We start from the raw sequence: 25,704 nt of genomic DNA on the forward strand, positions 1-25,704 counted from the left end.
GCCAAAACAGTCTTGTGCAATAAAAGAACTTCTGGAGGCATCACAATCCCTGGCTTCAAACTCTACTACAGAGCCACAGTACTGAAAACAGCCTGGTCAGACAGGAGGACCAATGGAACCAAATAGAAGACCCAGATATCAATCCACACATCTTCAAACACCTAATCTTTGATAAAGAAGCAAAACATATAAAATGGAAAAAAGAAAGCATATTTAATAAGTGGTGCTGGCATAACAGGATATCAACATGTAGAAAAATGAAAATAGACCCATATCTATCACCATGCACAAAACTCAAGTCCAATCGGATCAAAGACCTCAACATAAAGCCAGCCACACTGAACCTTATAGAAGAGAAAGTGGGAAGTGCACTTGAATGCATTGGCACAGGGAGCCACTTCCTAAATACAACCCCAGCAGCACAGACACTGAGAGAAACAATAAATAAATGGGACCTCCTGAAACCGAAAAGCTTCTATAAGGCAAAGGACATAATCAACAAGACAAAACGACAGCCTACAGAATGGGAAAAGATCTTCACTAATCCCACATCAGACAGAGGTCTGATCTCCAAAATAGACAAAGTACTCAAGAAATTGACACCAAAAGATCACATAATCCAATAAAAAAAATGGAGTACAGACCTAAACAGAGAACTCTCAACAGAGAAATCTAAAATGACTGAAAGACACTTAAGGAAATGTTCAGCATGCTAGTCATCAGAGAAATGCAAATCAGAACAACTCTGAGATTCTGTCTTACACCTGTAAGAATGGCCAAGATCAAAAACACTGATGGCAACTTATGCTGGAGAGGTTGTGGGGAAAAGGGAACACTTCTGCAGTGCTGGTGGGAATGCAAGCTGCTATAACCCCTTTGGATGTCAGTGTGGGAATTTCTCAGAAAATTAGGAAACAACCTTCCTCAAGACCCAGTAATACCACTTTTGGGTATATATATCCAAAGGATGCTCAATTGTGCCACAAGGACAAGTGCTCAACTATGTTCAGAGCAGCTTTGTTTGTCTTAGCCAGAACCTGGAAACAACCTAAATGCCCCTCAACCGAAGAACGGATAAGAAAAATGTGGTTCATTTACACAATGGAGTACTACACAGCAGAAAAAAATAACAACAGCTTGAATTTTGCAGGAAAATGGATGGAGCTAGAAAACATTTTGAGTGAGGTAACCCAGATACAGAAAGACAATTATCACATGTACTCACTTATAGGTGGTTTTTAAACATAAAGCAAAGAAAGCCAGCCTACAAACCACAATCCCAGAGAACTTAGACAACATTGCGGACACTAAGAGAGACTTACATAGATCTAATCTACATGGGAAGTAGAAAGTAGAAAAAGACAAAATCCCCTGAGTAAATTGGGAGCATGGGGACCTTGGAGGAGGATTGAAGAGGGGAGGGGAGAGGCAGGGAGGGGAGCAGAGAAAAATGTAGAGCTCAATAAATATCAATAAAATAAAAAAGTCCTCTTTACAAATAGATAAATAACCAAATAAGTGGTTAGCCTAAACATATATGACTATATATAATCACATTCCATACTTTCTTTTACTAGACTGAAAGTAGGTTATAAATAAAAGACTGTATTATATATCTTCTATAAACAGAATTTTTCATACAGCTATATACTGGTACCAAAATCAACATTAGTTAATTAATGATCATTAATTTCTTACTGTCATCCACACAGTCCCAGTTTGTTTCCTTCTTTAAACCATAAATTTTGAAGGAAATCATATCATAAATCTTTTTTGTGGTTCTGGTATGCTTTCTGCTATAGAAGAATGTTAAGTATATTACTGTTGGCTCACTGTAGTTTTTTTCTTTGTGGTTTAGCTTCTTACTTCCGTGTTTGACAATAGCATCAAGACCTTTGGAGTGATTGAGAGCGACCCCTTTGACTGGGAGAAGAGTGGAACTGACGGCTCCCTAACCACCACCACCACCTCTGCCACCCCTCAGCTGCACACCCGCCTGACCCCTGCTGCCATTGGGTATGTCCTACACAGTTGAGTGAGTGGCGCCTCTTCTGAATGCAGGTGTTCCCATTAGTCCATACCGAACCCCTCACATTGTGAAGTGCTAAGACATGTGGGAAAGCTTGAGCATTTCCTTGAGTTATCTTTTTCATACTTAGGCTTCTGGAATTGATTAATTTAGAAAATACTAATGGTTCATTCTGTTGAATGGGAGCATAGAGCTAATGTGACTTGTTGATATCACAGGTACCGTGGGTTTTCTCAAAATAGAGAAAGCATTATTGGTATTTCTCAACAATGTGTTTGGGACCCTGAAAGAATGAGTCATAATTATTCCTTTATTAATTTACTTTCTAGACAAGGTTTCTCTGTATAGCCCTGGCTGTCCTGAAGCCCACTAGCCTCAGCCTCAGAGAAACACCTGCCTCTGCCTCCCTAGTGCTAGGATTAAAAGCCTGCACCACCACCACCCTGCTGAGTTGTTTATTTTATTTTATTTTATTTTTGAGTTGTTTATTTTTTAAGGCAGGGTTTAACTGTATATTCTCCCTGGCTGTCCTGGAGACAGCTGTATAGACCAGGCTGTCCTTGAACTCTCAGAGTTCTACCTGCCTCTGCCTTCCAAGTGCAGGGACTAAAGGTATGAGCCTCCACCATGCCTGGGAAGGGTATTTTGCTGCTCACAGTAGTGACGTATGTCAACACAGTCCATTAAGGGTTATTTTCCTGTGTTTAGATATTGTTACTTGTTAGAAATTTCTTTGTATATTGTGCTCAGCCAGAAATATTTTTTAAAAATCCTAGTATTGTGGCTGGAGAGATAGCTCAGAAGTTAAGAGCACTGGCTCTTTCAGAGGACCCAGATTCAATCCCTAGCACCCACATGGCAGCCCACAACTGTCTGTAACTTCAGTTCTAGGGGATCTGACACCCTCACATAGATATATATTATGCAGGCAAAAAAAAAAAAAGAAAGAAAGAAAGAAAAGGAAAAAAAACTAAAGCCAGAGAAAATAAAAATAAATTTAAAAAAAACACTAGTATTTATGGAGCATAGATGACTTTTTAAAAAATTTATTTTATTTATTTGTTTGTTTGTTCTTTAAGACAGAGTTTCACTGGGTTTCACTGGTTAGCTCTGGCTGTCCTGGAACATTTGTAAACCATACTGGCCTCAATTTCACAGAGATTCCCCTGTCTGCCTCCCAAGTGCTGGGATTAAAAGGCGTGCTCCACCACCATCTGGTGACATAGAGGCCTTTGAGTTAGTGATGGATAGAAACTAAAAGCCTTTCATGGACCAGTAGGCTAAGTGATGACAACTATGTAAAATAGGGCCTGGAATTCATTCGAAAGAAATCTGTATAGCCAAGCTTGATGACATACTCCTGTCAAGATTGTACTCAATGCTAGTTTAGGATAAAAGTAAGAAAAAAAAATGTGTAGACAAATACCTATAAATGTTTTCTATTCTCATGTAGCTCTGTATGAATTCTGCGATTTCAGAATTCCTGGTTTCCCCTTTGTTTTGCCAGGGCCTTAGGCACAACAGGGCCTTAGTGAGCTCTGTGATGGAAACACTGCGTGCAGCGCTTTGTCTCACTTTGTTTTTCTTTCTTTTTTGGTCTTTCTGCTCCTTGGCTAGTTGGTTTTGATTTTTGTTTCTGTGGGGTTTTTTTGGTTTGGTTTGGTTTTGGGTTTTCTTTTTGTTTTTTTGTTTGTTCATGTGTTTTAAAGAGTGAAAGAACATAAAATTGGATGGGTAGGAAGGAATTCCAGAAAGTGAAAAACATGATCAAAATATATTGAATAAAAAAGGCTTATTTTAATAAAAATTAAAAGTTAAAGAAACAGTAATGCACAGTTCATACCAAAAAATCATCTAACCCCTATTTATTTCCTTTTATCCCTTCTTACTTTGCTATGTATAATTGTTTTTATTATTTACAAAAGTGTTAAAGAGTAGAGATTTTATTTTATTGATGAAGGCTTCATAGAAAGTAGAACAGATGTTTCTGACTTTTAAAGTGATTGTCAGATGTGGGGGCACATGCCTTTAGTCTCAGCACTTGGGAGGCAGAAGCAGGAGGATCACTGTGCGTTCGAGGCCAGCCTGGTCTGCAGAGACAGTTCCAGTACAGCCAAGGCTTCATGGTGAAACCCTGTCTTGAAAAACAAAAACAAAAACAAAACAGACAAACAAAAAAAGTTGGGTGGTGGTGGCACACTCCTTTCATCCCAGCATTCAGGAGGCAGAGGCAGGCAGATCTCTTGTGAGTTCGAGGCCAGCCTGGTCTACAGAGTAGGATCCAGGACAGGTTTCAAAACTACAGAGAAACCTTGTCTCAAAACAGAACAAAAAAAGTATTAGCTTTTGTTTAACTCTTAAAACTTAAATCCAGAGACAAAATATAGTCTGTCTGATATTAACTTTGATTCTGGTCTTTTAAAGTTTTCTGTTTTCCTCCCTCACATTTCAGAATTGCAAATGCCACCCCCATCCCCGGAGACTTGCTCCGAGAAAATACAGATGAGGTGTTTCCAGATGAACAACTTAGTGATGGGGAGAACGGTGTCCCTGCTGCTGGGTCCCCAGATAAACTGCCTGGGTCTCTTGGGCATACTCGCCCTCAGGAAAAGGATGTTTGGGAAGAGATGGATATCAACAAGAACAAGATAAAGCTTGGAATTTGTAAGGTGTGTATTTCTTGCATAGGAAGTGATATCTTTCTATGTACTTACTTTTCTTATTGCTACAGAGTTTAGAGTGTGTGTATGTGCATATGCGTGTGATCAAACCCTGGTCATCTCCATCTCAACATTCCGTATCTGCACCAGAAAAGAGCCCCCAGACTAGTTATCCAATACCAGGCTCTCTACCCTGAAATCATTTACATACAAGTAACATCATATGAACTGAGCGGGTTGGTTTATGTCCGTAGGAAGATACATACATACATATGTAGTGATTATACATGTGAATACATGTTAATTAGGGTAGCTAAAAGGGATTTTTGATTGCTGGACTTCAATATTTTGATAGCTGGACCTTGATAGTCAGCCTCAGGAGGAGGAAGTGGCCAAAGAAGGGAATAGCTTGGGGGCTAGCTTTAGGAATGTAAGCTAATGGTTTGAGCTTCTATAATAAAAATTTCATAAAATAGGTCCCTTGTAAACAACAGAACTATATTTTGTGTAATTCTGGGTTCTGAAAAGTCTAAAATCAAGGCAGATTTTGGGGTCACTCTAGGGCCCTCTATCAATTTTATGAGCACTCTACCTCCATGAACACATCCCACCCCACATAATCCATCTTCTTAGACCATTGTTTGGAATTAGGAGTTAAGTATATGAACTGGAGCATGATAATGTAGAAGTTCAGATTGTAGCCTATAAGACATATACTTTCAGTCATCTGTAAAAGCATTAATACAGAAATGTGGTCCGGCTATTGATTAGGCACTGTCTCCACTCACAGTAATCAGGGATGAGCAGTAAAAGGTTGGGTCAGTGTTATGTGTGTTGCTGCAAACTCAACTCAGCCACGCTGAGCACACTACTGTGGACTACACCTCAAGCCCTAGGAATCTAATTTTTGTATTATCAATTGTGGTTGTCCTTATGGCACCAGAAGACTGAATTTTGATTTGGTTTTTATTTTTTCTTCTTCAGCTTTTATTTTATGCGTGTAGATATTTTGCCTGAATGAATATCTGTGTGTCTAGTGCCCACAGAGGTCAGAAGAGGGTGTCAGAGCCCCTGGAAAGGAGTTAAGAGAAGATGTGAGCCACCGTGTGGGTGCTGGGAAGTGAACCCAAGTCCCTGCATGAGCAGCAAGTGCACGTAACCGCTGAACCATCTCTCCAGCCTGAGAGATCTGGATTGTTGGCGTTGGTTGAGACTCTATGTAGACTCTAGTACCTCAGCCCTTTGTGTTACTCCATGCCTGGCTTTCCACTCTGCCCTGGAAGCTTCTTGTTCTAGCCCCTGGTGTTGGTTTTGTTGTCTATTGCTTTTAAGAGAGGGAATGAGAAAGGTGTATAAGAATTTTAGTAGTCTCTCCTAACTTTTCTCAAAGATAACATTCTTTCCAGGATTTAGTTTTAGTATAGTAGAATAGGGTTCTGTATGCATCTAAATAGATATAATGTAAGAAAGTGAAGGTCTTAAGCAGTTTTAGACTATTCTTGTACCAAAAATACTATTTTTTTTTTTTTGGTTTTTCATGACAGTGTTTCTCTGTCTAACTTTGGAACTTATCCTTGAACTCACTCTATAGGCCAGGTTAGCTTCGAATTCACAGAGATCCACCTGCTTCTGCCTCCTGAGTGCTGAGAGCTCTACCACCACCCACCATTAACCTGCTTTTTATGTGACTTTTTACCTTTCTTTTATTCTCCCTGTATCTCCATGGCATCCCTCTCATGCTTCAACTTATCATCTCTTTCTGTCTCTCCCTGGAAACCCTGCCTGTATCTCCTGCCCAGCTACTGGTCATTCAACTCTTTAGGAAACCAATCAGAAAGCATCTTGGCAAAGATGTAAACATCTTTACAATGTAAACAAATATTCTACAACACATATCCATAGATATATAGTAAGTAAATAAACAAATACATAGATGCAATTTTCAAAGTTAAAATTAAAAAAAAAAACATTTTAGAGCCAGGCGGTGCAACCCTTTCATCCCAGGACTTGGGAGGCAAAGGCAGGTGGAACTTTGTGAGTTCAAGGCCAGCCTGGTCTACAAAGTGAGTTCCAGGACAGATTGGGCTGTTACAGAGAGAAACCTACCGCGCCTGCACGGTCTGGAACCATGAGTCTCGGCAGAGGGTGTCCAGGTTGAATGAATTCACAGAGCACGAGGTTGAGGTGGAACAGCAGCTTCTTCTTTATTGTTCTGCTGGGGCTAGCTTTTATACCATGGCACCAAATGAGGAGGGGGCTGCGAAGGGACTGTAACCTGACCTCAGCAGGGATCAAGGAATGGTCACCATGCACTGAAAATTCCTTTCCCAACTCCAGGAGCAGAGGGAATTTATTATGTTTTCTTTGCAGATAAGCACCTCAAATGGGGGTAGGGATAAGTAACTCAGTGCTGCAGTTCCCACAATTCCCCCTACTTTATTTTATAATGAGGGGTCCTGTCTTAGGTCCTGCGAGGGAAGTACCTTCCCTTACCCGTCATTGCCCTGTCTTAGGTGGGGGGTCTCCTCACAGGTTGCCCGTCCTTGGAGACCCTCATTTTTTCAGCATCTGCAGCCATACCTCATGACTTCCGGGAGAGTCATGGGCCAGACTGAGTAACACCTGACGGTGGACAAGCTCAGTCATGGTGAAGGTGTTTAGGAGTCGTTTTAAGAGGAGCAGGCCTACTGCCACCCCTACTAGTCCCAAGATCCCCAGGGACAAGGCACCTCCCCATCGCTGTGCCCAACCCCCAATCTTGGCCATGGTATTCCACCATCCCTCAGCAGATACAGGTTTAACACGAGTTTCATTAATTGCAATAATCTGATGTACAAAGAGTGGGTAAAGTTTACAAAGGAATCATTCCAAGGCCCCCTAAGGTAAGCATTAAGGCATTGCACCTCAAAGGACATATTTTTCACTTCCATAAGGGTCACACAGGCAGAATGATAAAAATGAGAACAAGAAGCTTGTTGCACCATCCACAACACATTAATCTGTTCCTGCAATAAGGCTGTTTGCTGATTTAAATTTAACATCCCCAATTGAATATGTGAGTTAATGGTATTTTGAGTCTCTAAGGCCTGGGTAACACGGGCAGCAAGAGTGTTAACAGTCTCTGCAGTAGCTGCATTCTGGGACACGGTGATTCTTGCAACGGTGGCAGCTGTGGCTGATATGGCAATAGCTGCGATGACTGTGGCGGTGATCCCAAAGTCTTTTCTCTCTCGATACAAGATAAGCTCTCGTCCATCATGTGGGTCTTCTACCACCAGGGGAACCAGAGCAGGAATTCTCACCATCAGCACGGACTCATCTGTCAGGGACCAGCAGTTGCTCAAAAAGCAGGAGCTGGAAGAACAATTAAGGACACCATCCTCCCCGACCGACCCATTAAAGGAGATAAACATAAAGGGAGGCAGAACACAAGCTAGGCTGACAATAGAAAAATTCATTCCCACTGCGTAATTAATCTGGAGGGATGTTTCAAAGATGTCTGATGTGTTCCATCCGGCTGTAGCATTGAAAGCCAAGCCCCTTTGAAGGGCTAAAGGCTTAATATCTGTACATGCATGCGGGCCGCAGAGAAATATGCCTGCGAACGTAGGTGAAACTCCTGCCATATTTGGATTTCTATAGGAATAATCAAAGGCCCCTCTCAAGGAGTTTTTAAAGGTAGGTCGGTGACCAAACCACCATAAATATTTATCTCCCTCCAATTTCCACGGTTCCATAGGAGCACAATTTCCCCAAAGTAATGGTAAGTACAATCTGAAGGATTGTGGCGTCTTCCAACATAAGGGAGCTGGTCTCTGAGGAGTTGGAAGTCCAGAAACATTTCTTCTAAAATTCATTGGGTAAAAGATATCTCTCAATCCAAAACAGGGATGCCCAGAAAAGTTAGAAGAAAAGTCTCCCAGAGAATAATTACTAAGGACCACACATGGTCCAGAAAGAGAGATACTAGGCATCTCTGAAATATTGCTAATCTTCCGGAAGCAGAGGGCATGGGATATATCAAACGTTAAATTACCCAATGAAGATCTTTCTAATGCTGTATTTGCTGCAGAAACCCCCAATGTATAATTGGTGGAATAAAAGGATGGAAAAACAGAGCTTATTTTACTTACTGGCATCAGTATGGGTGGATTCCTCACCAGTGCCCATCTCAGGCCTCCCTCGATGTTCTTCACTTGAATCCATATTATCAGGACCAGTAGGTGAAAATTGTGAAGAAAAAAGCCACGAAATAAAAAGGGTGGGCATAATCAAGGTGGCGGAGATGTGCTCGCTCAAGGGCATTAAGCAAGGCATCTAGGGCCTTTTTTGCTGCTGGAGTCATGATCCTGGAGGACGCAGGGGAAGGGTCCCCAGGCAGCATGTCATAAAGGGGCTTAAGAACTCCCGTAGGAATGGGAAGGGAAGAACGGATCCACTGAACATCTCCTAATAATTTCTGCCAATCATGGAGGGTCCGCAAATGGGAGCAATCCAACTGCAGCCTCTGAGGCTGAAGCCCGACGGATTGGATTTGAAAGCCCAGATAAGAATAGGGGGACTGCATCTGCACCTTTTCTGGGGCCAAAATGAACCCATGTCCCTCCAGAAGAGTCTGCAATTCTGCAAACATTAGCAAACTTTCCTCTTTTGTTGGTGCTGCCAAAAGGATATCATCCATATAGTGGACAATATGGAAGGAGGAGAACTTATGCCTAAGTGGATCCAAAAAAGCAGCAACATACATCTGACAAATTGAAGGACTGGCAGCCAGACCCTGGGGGAGGACGACCCACTGATAGCGCAGGGCAGGCTCTTGAAAATTAATGGAGGGAAGGCTAAAAGCAAAGCGAGGGCTATCCTGAATATGCAGGCATATAGAGAAAAAACAATCCTTAAGGTCTATAATGACCAAATGCCATCTTTTTGGGAATTGCCACTGGGGAGGGTAAGCCCTGTTGAAGGGGTCCCATAGGTTGCATGGTGGCATTAACGGCACACAGGTCCTGTAACAGTCGCCACTTGCCAGAGGACTTTTTTATAACAAAAATGGGAGTATTCCACGGAGAGGTAGAGGAGATGAGATGTCCAGCCTGCAATTGTTCTTCAACTAACTCATGGGCCGCCTGAAGCTTCTCTCTAGACAAAGGCCACTGTTCTACCCACACTGGAGTGTTATCAAGCCATTTAATTGGTATGGGCATTGGCGACGCAACAGTGACCCTCATCAAAAACACCCCAAGCCTCTTCTATCTTTGGGGGCACGGGTATCAGTTGGGAGGTCCGCTACTGTGCATGTTAAACCTTGTTCTGACTTTCCTAGGCCTTTGCCCTGAGCCCATCCCATCCTTTGCATTATTCTGGTGGCTTTCTGGGCTGATGAGGAGCTCTGCGTGGTGAGAATGACCTCCATGTCTTCCAAAATGTCCCGACCACACAAATTAACTGGGAGTCCTGGGAGGACATGTGGTTGAAAATAGCCTGTCTGTCCCTCTAGATCCTGCCATTTTAGAATTTTTGCACTTTTTTTGGGGTATCGCCTGGCCAATCCCCTGAAGGGTGGCAGTCCCCGCCTGCTTAGGCCATGCTTTAGGCCAATGCTTTTCAGCCAGAACAGAGACGTCCGCCCCCGTATCCAAAATTCCTATAAAGGGTCTATCCTCTACCTTTGAGGTAAGTTGAGGGCGTTTATTCAAGGTGGCTACCCAAAACGCGGATGCCCCAGTTTCCCCTAAGCATTGTCTTTCCCGTTTCTCTTTTAACACCGGAGTGTCACACGGGGCCACTGGTATGAGGATTAATTGGGCGATTCGGTCCCCAGCTGGCACTACTGCCACTCCCCTCTCCACAGAGGCCATAATCCTAATTTCCCCTTCCGAGTCAGAATTCACCAGTCCGGGATGTATATGGATGCCCCTAAGGAGCACATTAGCGCATCCCAACAGTAGGCCCATAGTACCTGGAGGTGGGGGTCCCCTCACCCCTGTAGACAGGGCCTGTATTCCCATTTCAGGTGTCAAAACTGTTCGACTGGCGGGACTGAGGTCCAGCCCTGCACTCCCTGGGGTTCCTCGGATGAGGTCTTGAGATGTAAAGGGGTTGTTCTGGGGGACAAAACGAATCCTGCCACTCCCTGGAAGGGAGGTCATAGCCCCATCCGCACTGGCTTGGGGGCCCTGGGGCCAGGCCCTCTTCCAGTTTCCCTGATAGGAGGAGGAAGAAGCTGTCCCTCCACATCTGTCTTAGAGCGACAGCCATTGGCCCAATGGTGTCCTTGCTTGCAGTGGGGGCACAGTCCCGGGTGGCGAGGATTGCTATTTAAATTTTGGGGGCATTCTTTGCGAAAATGTCCAATTTGGCCACAACCAAAGCAAACCCTTGGTCCCTTGGTGGTACCATTATTGTTCCCCCCCTTTTTGGGGTTCTAATGCAGCGGCCAAGACCTGCCCCTGAATAAAATTCCCATTGATGTCTCAGCATATTTGGATATAGTCATTAAGACTCTTCTTCCGATGGGGACGGAGGGCTTCCTTACAGAACCTGTTGGCATTCTCATAGGCCATTTGTTTCACCATTGGCATAGAATTTCCTGCTGGTCCAAAAAGCCACTCTGCTACTTGTATGAGTCGATCTACAAAATCTGAAGATGGTTCAGAGGGTCCCTGAAGGATTTTACACAGGTGATTCCCTCTGTCAGAGGGAGGGCCCTCCAGGCTCCGATGGCTGCAGTTGCCACCTGGGCGTATACTGCCAGATCATACTGAATTTGTTGCTGAATGGTCCCAAAAGCACCTGTCCCTGCTGGCATGTCAGCGTTTCTTTGGAGTTGCCCATTCAGCGCATTTTGAGCGGCAGTCTGAGTACATCTATCCTGAAACTCCCCTCTCCAAATAAGAAAGTCTCCCCCACTAAGCGCAGCGCGGCAGAGCTGCTGCCAATCACTCGGGGTGAGGTTAAGAGCCCTAAAAGACCCCATAAGAGATAACGTAAATGGGGCTTGGGTGCCGTAAAGGCTGGCAGCTTCCTTTAATTGTTTTTTATTTATTTATTTATTTATTTATTTATTTATTTATTTATTTATTTATTATGTATACAATATTCTGTCTGCATGTGTGCCTACAGACCAGAAGAGGGCACCAGACCTCATTACAGATGGTTGTGAGCCACCATGTGGTTGCTGGGAATTGAACCCAGGATTTTTGGAAGAGCAGGCAATGCTCTTAACCGCTGAGCCATCTCTCCAGCCCCCCTTTAATTGTTTTAAATCCTTAAAAGCCAGAGGTTCATGATGGCGAAAAACCTGCCCTGGATTGTTGGGATCTGGAATTTCCAGAACAGGGGCAATCACTGGGTAGCACTTAACGCCTCCGCAGGGAGCCTCCTCCTCTGAGCCTGATCGAAAGGGAGGGGCCGGAGAGGTCCTGATGGCATCAGAAAGACGGTAGGGAGGGGGCTTGTTCTTCTTTCTAGAGGTCCCTTTTGTCTTTTCTTTTAAACGGGTCCTGCATAATTTCCTCTGCAATAATGCAATTTCCCCTTCCAAAGTTTCCTCTTCCGAATCTGTTGATTCCCCCAAGCTCTCTTCAAAATCAGACAAAGAGGGGTAAAGGCGTGTCTGCGCTGAAGAATTTTGCTTGGGACGAGCCCCTAAGTTCTGAGAGGAAACTCTGTCCTGTGACTCATTTCCCTCCTCCCAGTCTGGAGGTTTTTTCTTTTTAATCTTTCTCTTCTCTACCTTACCAGGCTTCCCCTTAGCAGGCTTAGGGAGTGGTTCTGCCTCCGTGTAGGAGGCCACATCAGAACAAAGAGAAGCCTTGGTCTCCCTATCTTGAATCTCAGATAACACCTCTTTTGTTGCTTCCAAAGCCTGCTCACCCCGGGCTTTCTCTGTTAGCAAAGCATCCCTGATCAGTCTCCAAAGGGAGAACGTGGCTATTGGCAGGACTTCAGGCCCCTCCTTTCTCAAGGTTTTTTGAAGATCCCCGCGAACCTATTCCCATTCAGAAATATTGAAGGCTCCACTGGTGACAAACCAGGGACTCCACGTTTCTATAGTTTTAAGAAAATCTTCTAAAGTCTTAGTTTTTACAGCTGTTCCCTGCTCTTTCAATAACCTCTTTAACTGAAACTTTAGCTCTGATTTACCTGGGGTATTCCCTATTTCTTAATTATCTCTTATCTCTTAATTATCTCTTAATTATCTTAAGTATCTCTTATTTCTTAATTATTTCTTAATCCCCAATGCATCCTGGCCAGCTACAGGATGACCCGGTCCACTATCCTCACCTTTCCAATCTCGGCTATCTCTCAGCTGTCTTGGTGGAGACCTCCAGTAACCGCGCCTGCACGGTCTGGAACCATGAATCTCGGCAGAGGGTGTCCAGGTTGAATGAATTCACAGAGCATGAGGTTGAGGTGGAACAGCAGCTTCTTTATTGTTCTGCTGGGGCTAGCTTTTATACCATGGCACCAAATGAGGAGGGGGCTGCGAAGGGACTGTAACCTGACCTCCTCAGCAGGGATCAAGGAATGGTCACCATGCACTGAAAATTCCTTTCCCAACTCCAGGAGCAGAGGGAATTTATTATGTTTTCTTTGCAGATAAGCACCTCAAATGGGGGCAGGGATAAGTAACTCGGGGCTGCATTTCCCACAGAAACCCTGTCTCAAAACAACCAAAATAAACAAATACATTAATAACAACAACAACAACAATAATAATAATTTTCTCAAAACACATGTAATCATTTGTTGATATTATTTCAAAGGCTTCAGTGATTTCTCCCATGAATAATATCTGGAGTATTTTTCACGATTCTATTTTATATTTTTTTTCTAGGCTGCTACTGAAGAAGAAAATAGCCATGGTCAAGTAAATGGTATTCTCAATGCTCCAAGCCTTGGCTCGCCAATTCGTGTCCGATCAGAGATTACGCAGCCGGATAGGGATGTTCCATTAGTAAGAAAGCTACGTTCCATTCACAGCTTTGAGCTAGAAAAGCGTCTGACACTGGAGCCAAAGCCAGATACTGACAAGTTTCTTGAGACCTGGTATGTAATGTATTTTTTATTTTCCTATTATATTTTATATGCATTGTGAAAATTCTTTCAAGTAAGAAATTCTTTTGTTTTTATAACACTGACTCCATTAAGTTTCCATTTGTTTATATCATAGGGTTTTTGTTTATTTGGTTGGTTTGGGTTTTTTGAGACAAAGTTTCTCTGTGTAGCTTTGGAGCCTGTCCTGGAACTAGTTCTTGTAGACCAGTCTGGCCTTGAACTCACAGAGATCCTTCTGCCTCTGCCTCTTCAGTGCTGGGATTAAAGGTGTGCGCCACCACCGCCCGGCTGTTTATATCATAGTTATATATCATCATTATTCTTAATTTGACTTATCTAATATCATTACAAATTTTATAGCGAAGTCTTTGTCTTTGAGAGTGCTGATGAACTTCCTAAAGCAGATATAGTAATAAGATGAGCACACTTTCTGTGGCCTTGTTAGAAAGTGAATTCTTTGAGGCAGCAGTATGGAAGTTGAAAGGGCACAGTGAAGACCACACTAGACAGGAATGTGGGGCACACACAGAGAAAAGCCGTGGCAAAATACATAGTAGTAAGTTTGTCACCATGCCCTGTAGCACTCACACCTCCCAAGAAAGAAGAAAGGCTAAACTTTAAAGATCTGTGTATAACCCTAACGACTGTTGCTTTTGATCAGTATAACAAATTTTGGTAACAAGATGGAAATAAAAATGTAAGATTTGAGGTATATTTATAATTAATAAAAGGCTTCAAGAGGATTAAGATGTATGTGGTGGAACTGTTAGGTTAAGAGAGGCTATGGTTTAGACTGGGGGTCTGATTCAGTTGGTAGAGTGCCTGCCTACCATATATGCGGCCCTGTGTTCAGTCCTCAGAAAGACATAAACTTTGTGTTGTAGTCTGTATATGCCTGTAGCCGGGCAGTGGTGGCGCACGCCTTTAATCCCAGCAGAGGCTGGCCTGGTCTACAAGAGCTAGTTCCAGGTCAGGCTCCAAACGCCACAGAGAAACCGTGTCTCGAAAAACCAAAAAAATAGTTTAAGCCAGGTGGTTATGGCACATGCCATTGATCCCAGCACTTGGGAAGGCAGAAGCAGGCAGATCTTTGTCTTTGAGGATAGAGTTCCAGAACATCCAGACCTGTCACACGGAAAATCCCTGAAGCAAAAAAAAAAAAGTATATGCCTGTAATCTCAGTTCTAGGAAAGTAGAGGCAGAAGGATCAGAAAGGCAATATTATCCATCATTATATATCCAGACATGATCAAATGGATGGATTAGACTTGAACAATGCTTTAACCATTTTGAATTACATTAAGATGAGAAATAGATGTAAGAGAGCATTAGGAGCAAAAACTTAATTTGACAAGGACTTCAACTAACAAAAGAGACTTTCAGAGTGGACAGTGTTGGGGGAGGAGCAGGAATGGCAAGTAGAGAACTTCAACCCTGTGAAATCCCCTTTGGTTTTTTCATACGAACTCATCACACTTGTGTAAGAATGGTTGTTCCACATAGAGTTTATCTAATGATTGTTTCTCTAAGGACAATTGAGTAACTTCTTTCTGTTTCCTTAAGCATGGAGAAAATGCAGAAAGAATCCGGTGCAGGAAAGGAATCTGTTCTCCCTGCTCTGCCTCATAAGCCTTGCGTTCCTGTTGTGTCCCGCACTGACCATGTCTGGCACTATGATGAAGAATACCTTCCTGATGCCTCCAAACCTGCCTCTGCCAACACACCAGAGCAAGGAGATGGTGGTGGCAGCAATGGATTTATAGCTGTTAATTTAAGCTCTTGCAAGCAGGAGGTTGATTCCAGAGAATGGGTGATTGTGGACAAGGAGCAAGACCTTCAGGACTTTAGGACAAATGAGGTGTTAGGCCATAAAACAACTGGAAGCCCTTCAGACGAGGAGCCTGAAGTGCTTCAGGTCCTTGAAGGGTCGCCTCAAGATGAAAAGATCCAAGTAGGTCCTTGGACTGACAACCATCACTTAAAGGAAAGCTCAGGTGTGGTCTTAGCACTTTCTGCAGAATGTCCTGCCACTGCTGCTTCAGAACAGTACACAGATAGGCTAGACCTCCAGGCTGGAGCTGCTAGTCAGTTCGTCACAGTTACTCCCACAAGTCCAATGGAGGCACAAGCAGAAGGCCCCCTGACTGCGGTAAGAAACTGCTTTTGTTGTTATTTTGTGTTGTCTGCTCAATGTGCTATATTAAAAAAAAAAAAGTCTGAAGTGGGTGTAGTTGTACACACTTTCAATCCCAGGATTCAGGAGGTAGAGATAGGTTGATCTCTAGTTTGAGGCCAGATTCTTTTACGTAGTGAGTTCCAGGACAGCCAGGGATACATAGTGAGATCTCTTCTCAAAATAGCAACAACAAAAAGAGAAGACTGGAGCTAGGGAAATGACTCAATCAGTAAATTAGTTGTTGTGCATATATGAGGACCTGACTTCAGATACTCAGCACCCACATGAAACCTAGACATGGCAGTACACATCTGTAACTCCAGCACTAAGTTAGAGTATGTGTGGGTGTGGGGGTTGGGGACAAAGACAAACGGGATCTTGGAGTTTACTGACCAGCCAGTCTAGCCAGATCACTGAGTTCCAGATCTAGTGAGAGATCCTGTCTCAAAAAATACAAGCACGTTCTTACACACCCACATGCATGCATGCACACAGAGAGAAAAAGAGAGAGAGAGAGAGAGAGAGAGAGAGAGAGAGAGAGAGAGAGAGAGAGAAAGAGAGAGAGAAGAAAAAGAAAGGCAGGCAAGGTGGCTATAGAAAGAGGACCACTGTATGGTCAAGGGCAGAGCTCACTGTGGCCTTACATATCTTTGCAGTAACTCTTCTCGTCTTTCCTTCAGACCTGCTTTTTTCCAAGCACCACTCCTCATTTGCAGTGGAAGCAGGACACTGCAGGCTGTTCAGAGCCTGAGTGGTCTCAATGTCACTGTGCTGTCCCAGGTCACACATCTCTCCTTCTAGATTTGGGATTTAGTTAAGAAAGCATTAAATTAGCCAGGCGGTGGTGGCACACGCCTTTAATCCCAGCACCTGGGAGGCAGAGGCAGGCGAATCTGTGAGTTCGAGGCCAGTCTGGTCTACAGGAGCTAGTTCCAGACAGGCTCCAAAGCCCCAGAGATACTCTGTCTCGAAGAACCAAAAAAAAAATTAAGTTAACTGAGAGCAGATGAGATGCTTTTGAAGAACAAACTATTCCTTACCCAGGTTTGTAGCTTACCCCAACTGTTCAAGTTCATGGCTTTATTAAAATGAACTTTGACTTTTTAAAATGTTTATATCTTATTTCAGTTCTTTTATTTATCTTGGTAAGATTTTTTTTTTTTTTTTTTTTTTTTTTTTTTTTTTTTTTTACAAAGTCCAAGAATGTAACAATAAAGGCATCTTTCCTATGGTTCTATGCCGGAGTCCTACCACAGAATAGAGTGAATGGATATATCTGTTTTACCATGTTATTGATAGTTCTTTTGTTAGCTGCTTTCATTAAAAGTCCTTTTTGTGAATTTGTAAAGAAAAAAGAGAGAGAGAGAGAGAGAGAGAGAGAGAGAGAGAAAACCACTGTAAAGTCAAGCTAGTCTGGGATACCTAGCCTCAGGCAACCTGGGCTACACACTGTGACCCTTATGTCTAAATGAATAAGCAAAAGCAGAAAAGAGAGGGTAGGTTAGTAGATCAGTTAATATTGGACAATAGTTAGGGGCTTAAGTTTAGCAAATGGGTACATGTAAGCAATAGTGTTTATGCAAAATTCTATAGTCAACCTACAATAAGGAAAAAATAAAGCCAGGTGGTGGTGGCGCATGCCTTTAATCCCAACATTTGGGAGGCAGATGCAGCTGGATCTCTGTGAGTTTACGGCCAGCCTGGTCTACAGAGTGAGCTTCAGAATAGCCGGAGCTATATAATGAGACCCTGTCTTGGGGGAAAAAAAGAAGAAAGAAAATAATAATTTTAAGTGAACTTTTCTTTGTTACATTAAACTTAATACATGAACTACCATTATAACTTAATTTTGCATCATTTATAATTAAACTACAAGATCCACTTGTTTATGTGTGTATGTATGCAAATTATTATAAAAATTTTTATTGTTGGGTTCGGGGGGGGGGTCGCGCAAAGATGAGAGCACCACCAAGTCTAATAAACCAGAAGCAAACTTTATTCCAGAAACCAGATCCTAGGAAAACCAGAAGCAAACTTAAAAATAAAAAAATAAAAAAAAAAAAAAAACACCGCGGAGCACAGAAGCTTATCAGCTGAGACTACAGCCAGAGATGGTGTTTGTTAGGCTGGGGCACTTTTTATAGTAGGGGTGCCAAGAATTAGGTCTGGGCAAAGGAATTTTTACAACCTTACCCTGACCCTTGGGTTAATCAGCGGAGTCCCTAGAGAGGGGAGTGAGTTCCAATGTCAATGGGTAACTAGGCAGCCATCATGAAATATGTTTCAGAGGAGATTACAGCGAAAGTCACTAATTGCAAGAAAACAGATGTCGTTAGCAATTAGAAAGGGAACTGCTAGTCATACCAGAAGGTTAATAAATTAGGATTAACTTGTTCTTAGGCTGAGAATTTAGAAGATAGTGGAAAGCTTTTCACATTATCTAAAGGTAAAACTCAGATACTGACTGCCATACTTTACAACCTCCATTATCAGAGCTCATTAGTCAACCCGTGTTTGTACCTTTGTCCACTGTCTCTGGTACCTCCAGGCAGTGTATACTGGAGCCCCATGCCTCCCCATTGGTGGCACCAGTTTCCCATAACAGAGACAGTGCCTAACCCAGAGGTCAGTATCTCTGTCTCCTAAAGGTTAACTCAGTTCACATCTGTCGTTTATCAGGGATGGCCACTACTCTCAGTTTGCAGGGAGAAGCTCTGGCCTTGTAAATAGAACAGCCACTTGTAAAATGAAATGACCTAGGCTGATGGAGGCTTCCCAAGCATCCGAGAAAATAGCTCACTGTGAATGACTGATCCTTGATCTGCTGAGAAAGCTGCTGGCAGTCTGTTCTCATTCTCCTGGACTTATAACTTTATATTTCTTTATTTCTACATTCTTATTTTTGGAATGTACATTTTTATTTTCTTATTCTTGGACTCTTCATTATCATATTGAAGAATTTCATTCTGTGTCTGCTAATACAGGCTTGCATTTAACCCTTTGTAGTTTGTTCTCTTACACTGTTAACAGGTCTAAGCCCTTTTTTTTTGAAATCTCTACCCAGAAGTTTCTCATGTTTTACATTTCTCTTACCTGTGAGATGCCCACTATGTAGGATGCAGAATCTCAAGTCTGGCTTTCAGAACTTCTACTTTTCTAAGTCAGGGGTAGAATAAACTTCATTTTGAAGTGTTTGAAGGCAGTTGTGACCAAGTTTTCTGGAAAGAAATCTTTTGGAGGAACAGTACTGCCAGTGCTCAGCCCTGAGCATGCCACTGTTAAAAACAGTTGCTTTTTTGAAGTAAGCAGCAGCTTTATGAGCTGGAGGAATCCAGAAAAGCCAGCCTCAGACAGTAAGGACCGCAACACAGCTTCAGGCACCCACAAGCACACTTGTTCTGACATAGGTAGCCTGTGCCAGACTTCCTTAAGTTTTATGGTCATTAGACAGCCTTCCTTTCTAACGCAGTAACCTCAACATCATTTCCCAAATTGAAATTTTTTTTTGTTAAAACACATTTTGATGTACCAGGTATAAAACACTTCGAAAAGATACTGATGAAATTTTGCTTTATGAACACTTCTGTAAGACTTTGTCAGTGCTCCAAAATAGAGAAATAAATGTTTTCCTATTTCTTCTCCTACCAGAGTTTAGTTAATTGATCTTCCCTCCTGTCCCCTCCAGGACTTCTCTGTACAATTTTATAGGTTGTTTGTGGCATAGAGAAGCCTAGCCCAAGCCCAAGGGTTATATAAGCTAGGGCTAACTTCTAGTCCAACCTGAGTTGTGTTTTGTTTAGGATTTTCCCCGCCCCCTGAGTAGTTTAGGACTTGAACTCATGCCTGTAATCCCCATACTCAGGAAACCAAGAAAGGAGCATTGCTGCATGTTCCAAGTCAGCATGAGCTACAGAGGAATTTACTGAGTAGACCAGGCTTGGTCTCGACCTTGAACCCCCAGAGATCCACCTCTTCCCAAGTGCTGGGATTAAAGGCGTGTGCGCTGCATCCCCTACCTTTGCCCCAGATTATACTATTTTTTTTTTGTTTTGTTTAAATTTATGTGTATCTGTGTTTTGCTTGCATATACGTCTGTGCCTCATGTGCATGCCTGGTACCCACAGAGGCCAGGGTGTCTGACCCCCTGACTGGAGTTACAGACAGCTGTGAGCTGCTCTGTGGGCGCTGGGAACTGAATTCAGATTCTTTTTAAGAGCAATAAGCACTTTTAACCTTTGAGCCATTTCTTTAACCCCCAAAATGTAATTTTTTGCTTTTGTTTTTTGAGACAGGATTTCTGTGTGTAGCCTTGACTGTCTTGACTGTCCTGGAACTCGCTCTATAGACCAGGCTGGTTTCAAACACAGAGATAATGCCTGTCTCTGTGCTGGGATTAAAGGTGTGTGCCACTACCACCCGCCAAAATGTAAATTTTTGATAGGACAGGAATTTGTAATTTAATCATTTTGGGCAATGTCACAAGTAATACATTATTCTACTACTTGTATCTTGTACTTCTAAATTGTCCTTGTCCATGAGTCAATATGAGATATAGATGTTATACCTTCCATGTTATATCAAACAAAGCAAAACAAAAAACCAGGCTATGTGGTACAAGTATTTAATTTTCCAAGGTTTTTATTATCCTTGAGCAAGAGAAAAACCAAAGTGTGATTCTTAAGTTAAAATGGATAGGATAGTTGATTCACATGGTCTCCTGCTGTGTAGCCAACTCTTAACATGTTACTAAAAATTAATGCTATTCTTCCTGAATTATTAAAGTAATTCCATTTGATGATTTCTTTGATTGTAATAAATAAATACTCATTAGTATGTAGGCTTTAATATTGGGCATTAATAAAACTATGGAAACATGACGGAAGCGGAGACTGTGAAGGTGATGTAGTAAGTCTGCATGGGGACACAAGTAAAGGATATGAGTAGAAGCGATAGAAAGAGTGTGCCTCTGCTGGGCATGGTGGCTCATGCCTCTAATCCCAGAGACTAAAGCACGAAGATTGTTATAAACCGAAAGTCAGCCTGGGCTGCATAGCAAGACCTTGTCTCAAAAGAAAAAAAAGTTATTGTCTAACTGTTATGAAATACAGAAGTTCAAGGTATGAAAGATACAAACAGCTTATAGGGAGGTTATTGTTTAGTCTATAGGTAGCATGTTGTAAGTATAGGAATTGGAACTTCAAGATTAAGGGAGGTATTTGCAGCTACACTTTGAATCAGTTTTCTCTTGGTCCTGGGTTTTCTCTTTTCATCTCATCAGGGTTTTTACAGACTTAGAGCAGATGCTGTGTCAGTAGTAGACTGTGGTGTGCGTGGCTTTCCAAACCCTCATGTCCTGTCTGTGACTTTTCTTGGCTTTGTTTTTCTTCATTTATGAACTTGTATTAATAATGGAATTCAATTAAAATTGGGGGAAACAAAAATAGCAGCATTATCATAGGATTTATAGAAATGAGTTTGAATATTTTATAAAATTTAAAAGGCTATGAGACTGTTACATGAGATTAAGTCATGTACAGTTTGTTATAATTGTCTTAAGTTCTGTCTGGCTGTTCATACACATTTTCCTTATAAGATTGTTAGTCATGCACACACACGCACAGGTCATAAGATAATCAAAGGAGTTGATTGTCTGTAGAAGTTATTTCTGGCTTCAGTCCCAGAAGGCCAGTGAAGCATTGCCCTTGTAAACATTGTTCCATTTGTTTTGGATTAGTATTGGAATTACATACACTACTGAGGCGACTGCTCTCGGTTTATTGTGAATGTAGATGTTTACCTCCCAATGTCATTTCACATCTACTTTTCTATTTCCACAGTAGGATCTTAAAAAGGAACTTTAAAAAAGTGATGTACTATGAATTTTAGATTTTAATATTATTATAAAAATATACTAGAGGGCCAGCAAAGATGACTGAGGAGATAAAAGTGCCACCAATCCTGATGAATGACCTGAGTTTAATTCCTAGGACCTACACGGTGGAAGGACCCTCGTCAAAACACAGCACGCGCACACACACACACACACGGACTGAAAGGCAAGATTGTCTAGTGAGTAAGGTACTTGCTGCCAAGCCTAAAAACCTGAGTTTGGTTTCCAGGACCCACATGATAGGACAGAACTGCCGCCTGTGGGTGGTCCTCTGGTCTCCACATATGTTTTATGGTGCAAGTAAATACACATGCACACACACACACACATAACAAATAATTGTAATGAAAACATGTATTAGGAAGTTGCCATCTACCTTAGTAACTTGGATAATTTTAAAAGAAAGTAGAGGGTGAAGGATAACTCAGTGCCTTTCTTCAAGTTCACCATAAGTCTGAGATTGCTACAGTTCTCAACCCAAATAGCCCGTCATGGATTCACCTGAAGCATCCTCAGGACTCTAGTTCCTTATTTTTATTTCTTTTAACAAAATCTTACAGTATAGACTAGGCTGTCCTGGAACTCAGATTCCTTGAGTCACAACCACCCAAGTTCTGGGATTACAGATACATACCACCATGCCTGCCTGTCCTGTTTGGTGATTTCTGCCTAGATTGGTCTGCAGGATTTACATGTCTGTAAACCTAGTTACGTTCCTGACACAAAGTGTTTTGTTTTGTTTTCCTAGAACTTAGTGGTCCCCATTAAGTGATCTGAGTTTATCTGTTTCCTCCAAAAAGGTCTTTAAAAAAAAAAAAGAAATTGAATTGTATTCACATAAAACTGACTTTAGTGTAAGGATAATAGAATTTAACTTATCATAGGCCTCCCATTTGCAAGGGAGTCTGGACCATGCAGTCTTTTGAAATTAATCTTCTGGGGCATAGAGCATGATAAAGGAGCAAGCACAAAGAACCTCTAGGGGAATTGTTTGTTCTGTGTAGCTCCTTTGAGGGGAACTCAGGTGTCCTTCATCTTCATTCACAATGCTCATTTAGTATGAGTTGAGAAGACCTGGTAAACATCTTTGCTACTCTTACAAATTGTATTATATCTTAAACCATGCATCTGACTGATACCCCACATAATTAGATGTTTTACATTTCTCCCCACTTCTCCAGATTACAATTCCTAGACCTTCTGTGGCATCAACACAGTCAACTTCAGGAAGCTTTCACTGTGGTCTACAACCAGAGAAGAAAGATCTTCAGCCCTTGGAACCCACTGTGGAACTTTATTCTCCAAGGGAAAACTTCTCATGCTTGGTTGTAACAGAGGGCGAACTTCCTAGTGGAGGAAGCAGAATGGATTTGGGACTTCAGATAGATCATATTGGCCATGACTTGTTACCCAATGTGAGAGACGGTGATACAACTCAGGACTTGGGACCAAAAGACCTTCCTGACCATAATAGACTAGTTGTAAAAGAATTTGAAAATCTCCCTGGAGAAACAGAGGAAAAAAGCATTCTTCTGGGCTCAGATAATGAAGATGAGAAGTTAATTAAAGGACAGCATTGTGGTGAAATCTCTCTCCCAGGAGATTTTGTGACTGCAGAAAGGGATCAGTCAGCTACCACAGAACCTCTTGATGTATCAAAGACACAGAATTTTAGTGTGGTGCCAAGTCAGGACAAAAACCATGAGATAATGAAGCTTTTAGCAGTTGGAACTTCAGAAATTTCTCAACAAGTCATTGACCCACATGCTGAAGGGCAGATGGGCCAGGTGGCAGCAATGCAAAACAATAAACTATTTAAGGGTGCTGACATTAGGAGTGAAGACGTGCCCGGACATCAGGGAGACCTCTCTACTTTTTTACACCAAGAGGGAAAGAGAGATACAGTTGTCCCTAGAAACGGAGAGCTATATCATTGTGTCTCAGAAAGTCATGGTCCTCCCACACGGAAGGACATGCTTCGGTCATCCTTTGTAACCAGGCACAGCCGGATTCCTGTTTTAGCACAAGAAATAGACTCAGCTTTTGAATCATCCTCTGCAGTCTCTGCAAAAGAAAAGCTTCTACAGAAGAAAGCCTACCAGCCAGAACTTGTCAAACTTCTGGTGGAAAAAAGGCAGTTCAAGTCTTTCTTGGGGGACCTCTCCAGTGCCTCTGAGAAGCTGATAGAGGAGAAATTAGCTGCTGCTCCTGTTCCCTTTTCTGAGGAGGAAGTCTTCACTCCCTTTTCCCGTCTGGCAGTTGATTCCCACATGAGTAGATCAGCTGAAGATGGCTTTCTGTCACCCGTCATCTCCCAGTCTAGAAAGAGCAAGATTCCAAGGCCAGTTTCCTGGGTCAGCACGGATCAAGTTAACAGTTCAGCTTCACCTCAGTTCTTGCCCCGGCCGCCACCAGGAAAGCCACCAATCAGGCCTGGAGTAGAAGCCAGGTAATGTTTCATGCTTTCCGTGTGTGTAGCATGTATTGATGTTTTCAAGTGTGCTTTACTGTATGACATCAGTGGTAGTACTTATTTTGAACATGTTTTCTTCTCTCCCTTTCACAAGCCTTAGGGCACAGTGCAGACTGACCCAAGACTATGCATTTTGTTTTCACTGTGGCAAAATAAAACAGACATAAAATTTACCATCTTACTCATTTTAAGTGTTCTTTTCAGTGCCATTAACTGTGTTAATTTTGCCATGCAACCATCACTATCCACTTCTGGGGTTCTCTTCATCATATAAAATTGAAACTCAGTCCCAAAAACACTCATCTTTTTTGTTGTTTTTGGTTTTTTTTAATGTTTTTTGTTATTATAAACACTTTGGGTAAGTGTACAATCTATAGTATTTGTTCTGCTGTAGCTGGCCTGTTTTTCTTAGCAGAAAGGCTTTAGGTCATTCATCTTAGTGTCTAGCAGAATTTCCTTCCTTCTAAAGATGGTTGGGAGGAAGGGAACTTCTATCATTTTGGTGGGTTTTTTTGGTTTAGTTGTTTGAGACAAGGTTCCCTATATATCTCCGACTGTCCTGGAACTCACTCTGTAGATCAGGTTAGCCTCAAACTCAGAGATCTGCCTGCCTCTGCCTCCTTGAGTGCTGGGATTAAAGGCGTGTGCCACTACCACCCAGCAATTCTGGTGTTTGTTTTATAGTGGCTGTACAACGTTTTATTTACATTTGTGTGTGTGCCTCTGAGTGTGCCTTTGCAGACACAGAGATCAAGGACAGCTTGTGGGTCCTGGTTCTTTCCTTCTACCTTGTGGGTCTCAGGATCCAACTCAGGCTGTCAGGTTGACAAGTACCTTTGCTGCTGAACCATTTGCTAGCCCAGCCTTAAAGCATTTTGTTCTTTGTTTATTGTGTCTGTCTTCTTTCCTACTGGTGTGTGTATGTATGTGTGTGGTGAAACTTTAAACTCCTTTATTTTTCCTATTGTGTATGTTGTGCCTGTTTCATTGTGGTCAACATGGAGTACACACTTCGGACTATCCCGAAGTTCCAGCATTCTAATTGAGTTTTTAGCAGTGTAATGCCAGGGAACTGTGTTCCTTTAAGTTTCCATCTCCAGTCCTTGTACTTGCTCCAAACATAAACTTATTATAATAATAATTGTTTAGTTTTGCTTTTGCAGTAAGAGCTTTTATAGCTCAAACTGGCCTTAAACTCCTGATCCTCTGTATGGCTTCAAGTTACTCTCCAGTATACTCTCATTTCACACTGCAGTGACTTCATTCAGCTAGCATTGCTAGATGCAGGTCTGATGGTAATGTCAGTGGTTATGTAGTACAGGTATTGAACCCAGGGTCTCATGCATGCTAAGGATATACTCTACCTCTCAGCTATACTGCCAAGACCCTACCTCAGCTCTTACCCACAGTATCATC

At 42.2% G+C, this 25,704-nt stretch overlaps 1 protein-coding gene across 5 annotated transcripts in view; it reads left to right on the top strand.

Moving 5' to 3' along the window:
• Ttbk2 (tau tubulin kinase 2) overlaps positions 1-25,704 on the top strand; it is a 123,877-nt gene that overhangs the window by 87,237 nt on the left and 10,936 nt on the right. For all 5 annotated transcript variants that reach the window (XM_048459512.3, XM_048459507.3, XM_048459510.3 and 2 more), the window contains 5 exons: positions 1,859-2,016; positions 4,482-4,698; positions 13,529-13,740; positions 15,313-15,898; positions 22,997-24,264. In XM_048459512.3, coding sequence (XP_048315469.2) covers positions 1,859-2,016; positions 4,482-4,698; positions 13,529-13,740; positions 15,313-15,898; positions 22,997-24,264 — 2,441 coding nt within the window. The remainder of the gene's footprint in view (positions 1-1,858; positions 2,017-4,481; positions 4,699-13,528; positions 13,741-15,312; positions 15,899-22,996; positions 24,265-25,704) is intronic.

This window comes from Myodes glareolus, chromosome 10 (assembly GCF_982192425.1).
Source record: "Myodes glareolus chromosome 10, mMyoGla1.1, whole genome shotgun sequence".
NCBI lineage: Eukaryota > Metazoa > Chordata > Mammalia > Rodentia > Cricetidae > Myodes > Myodes glareolus.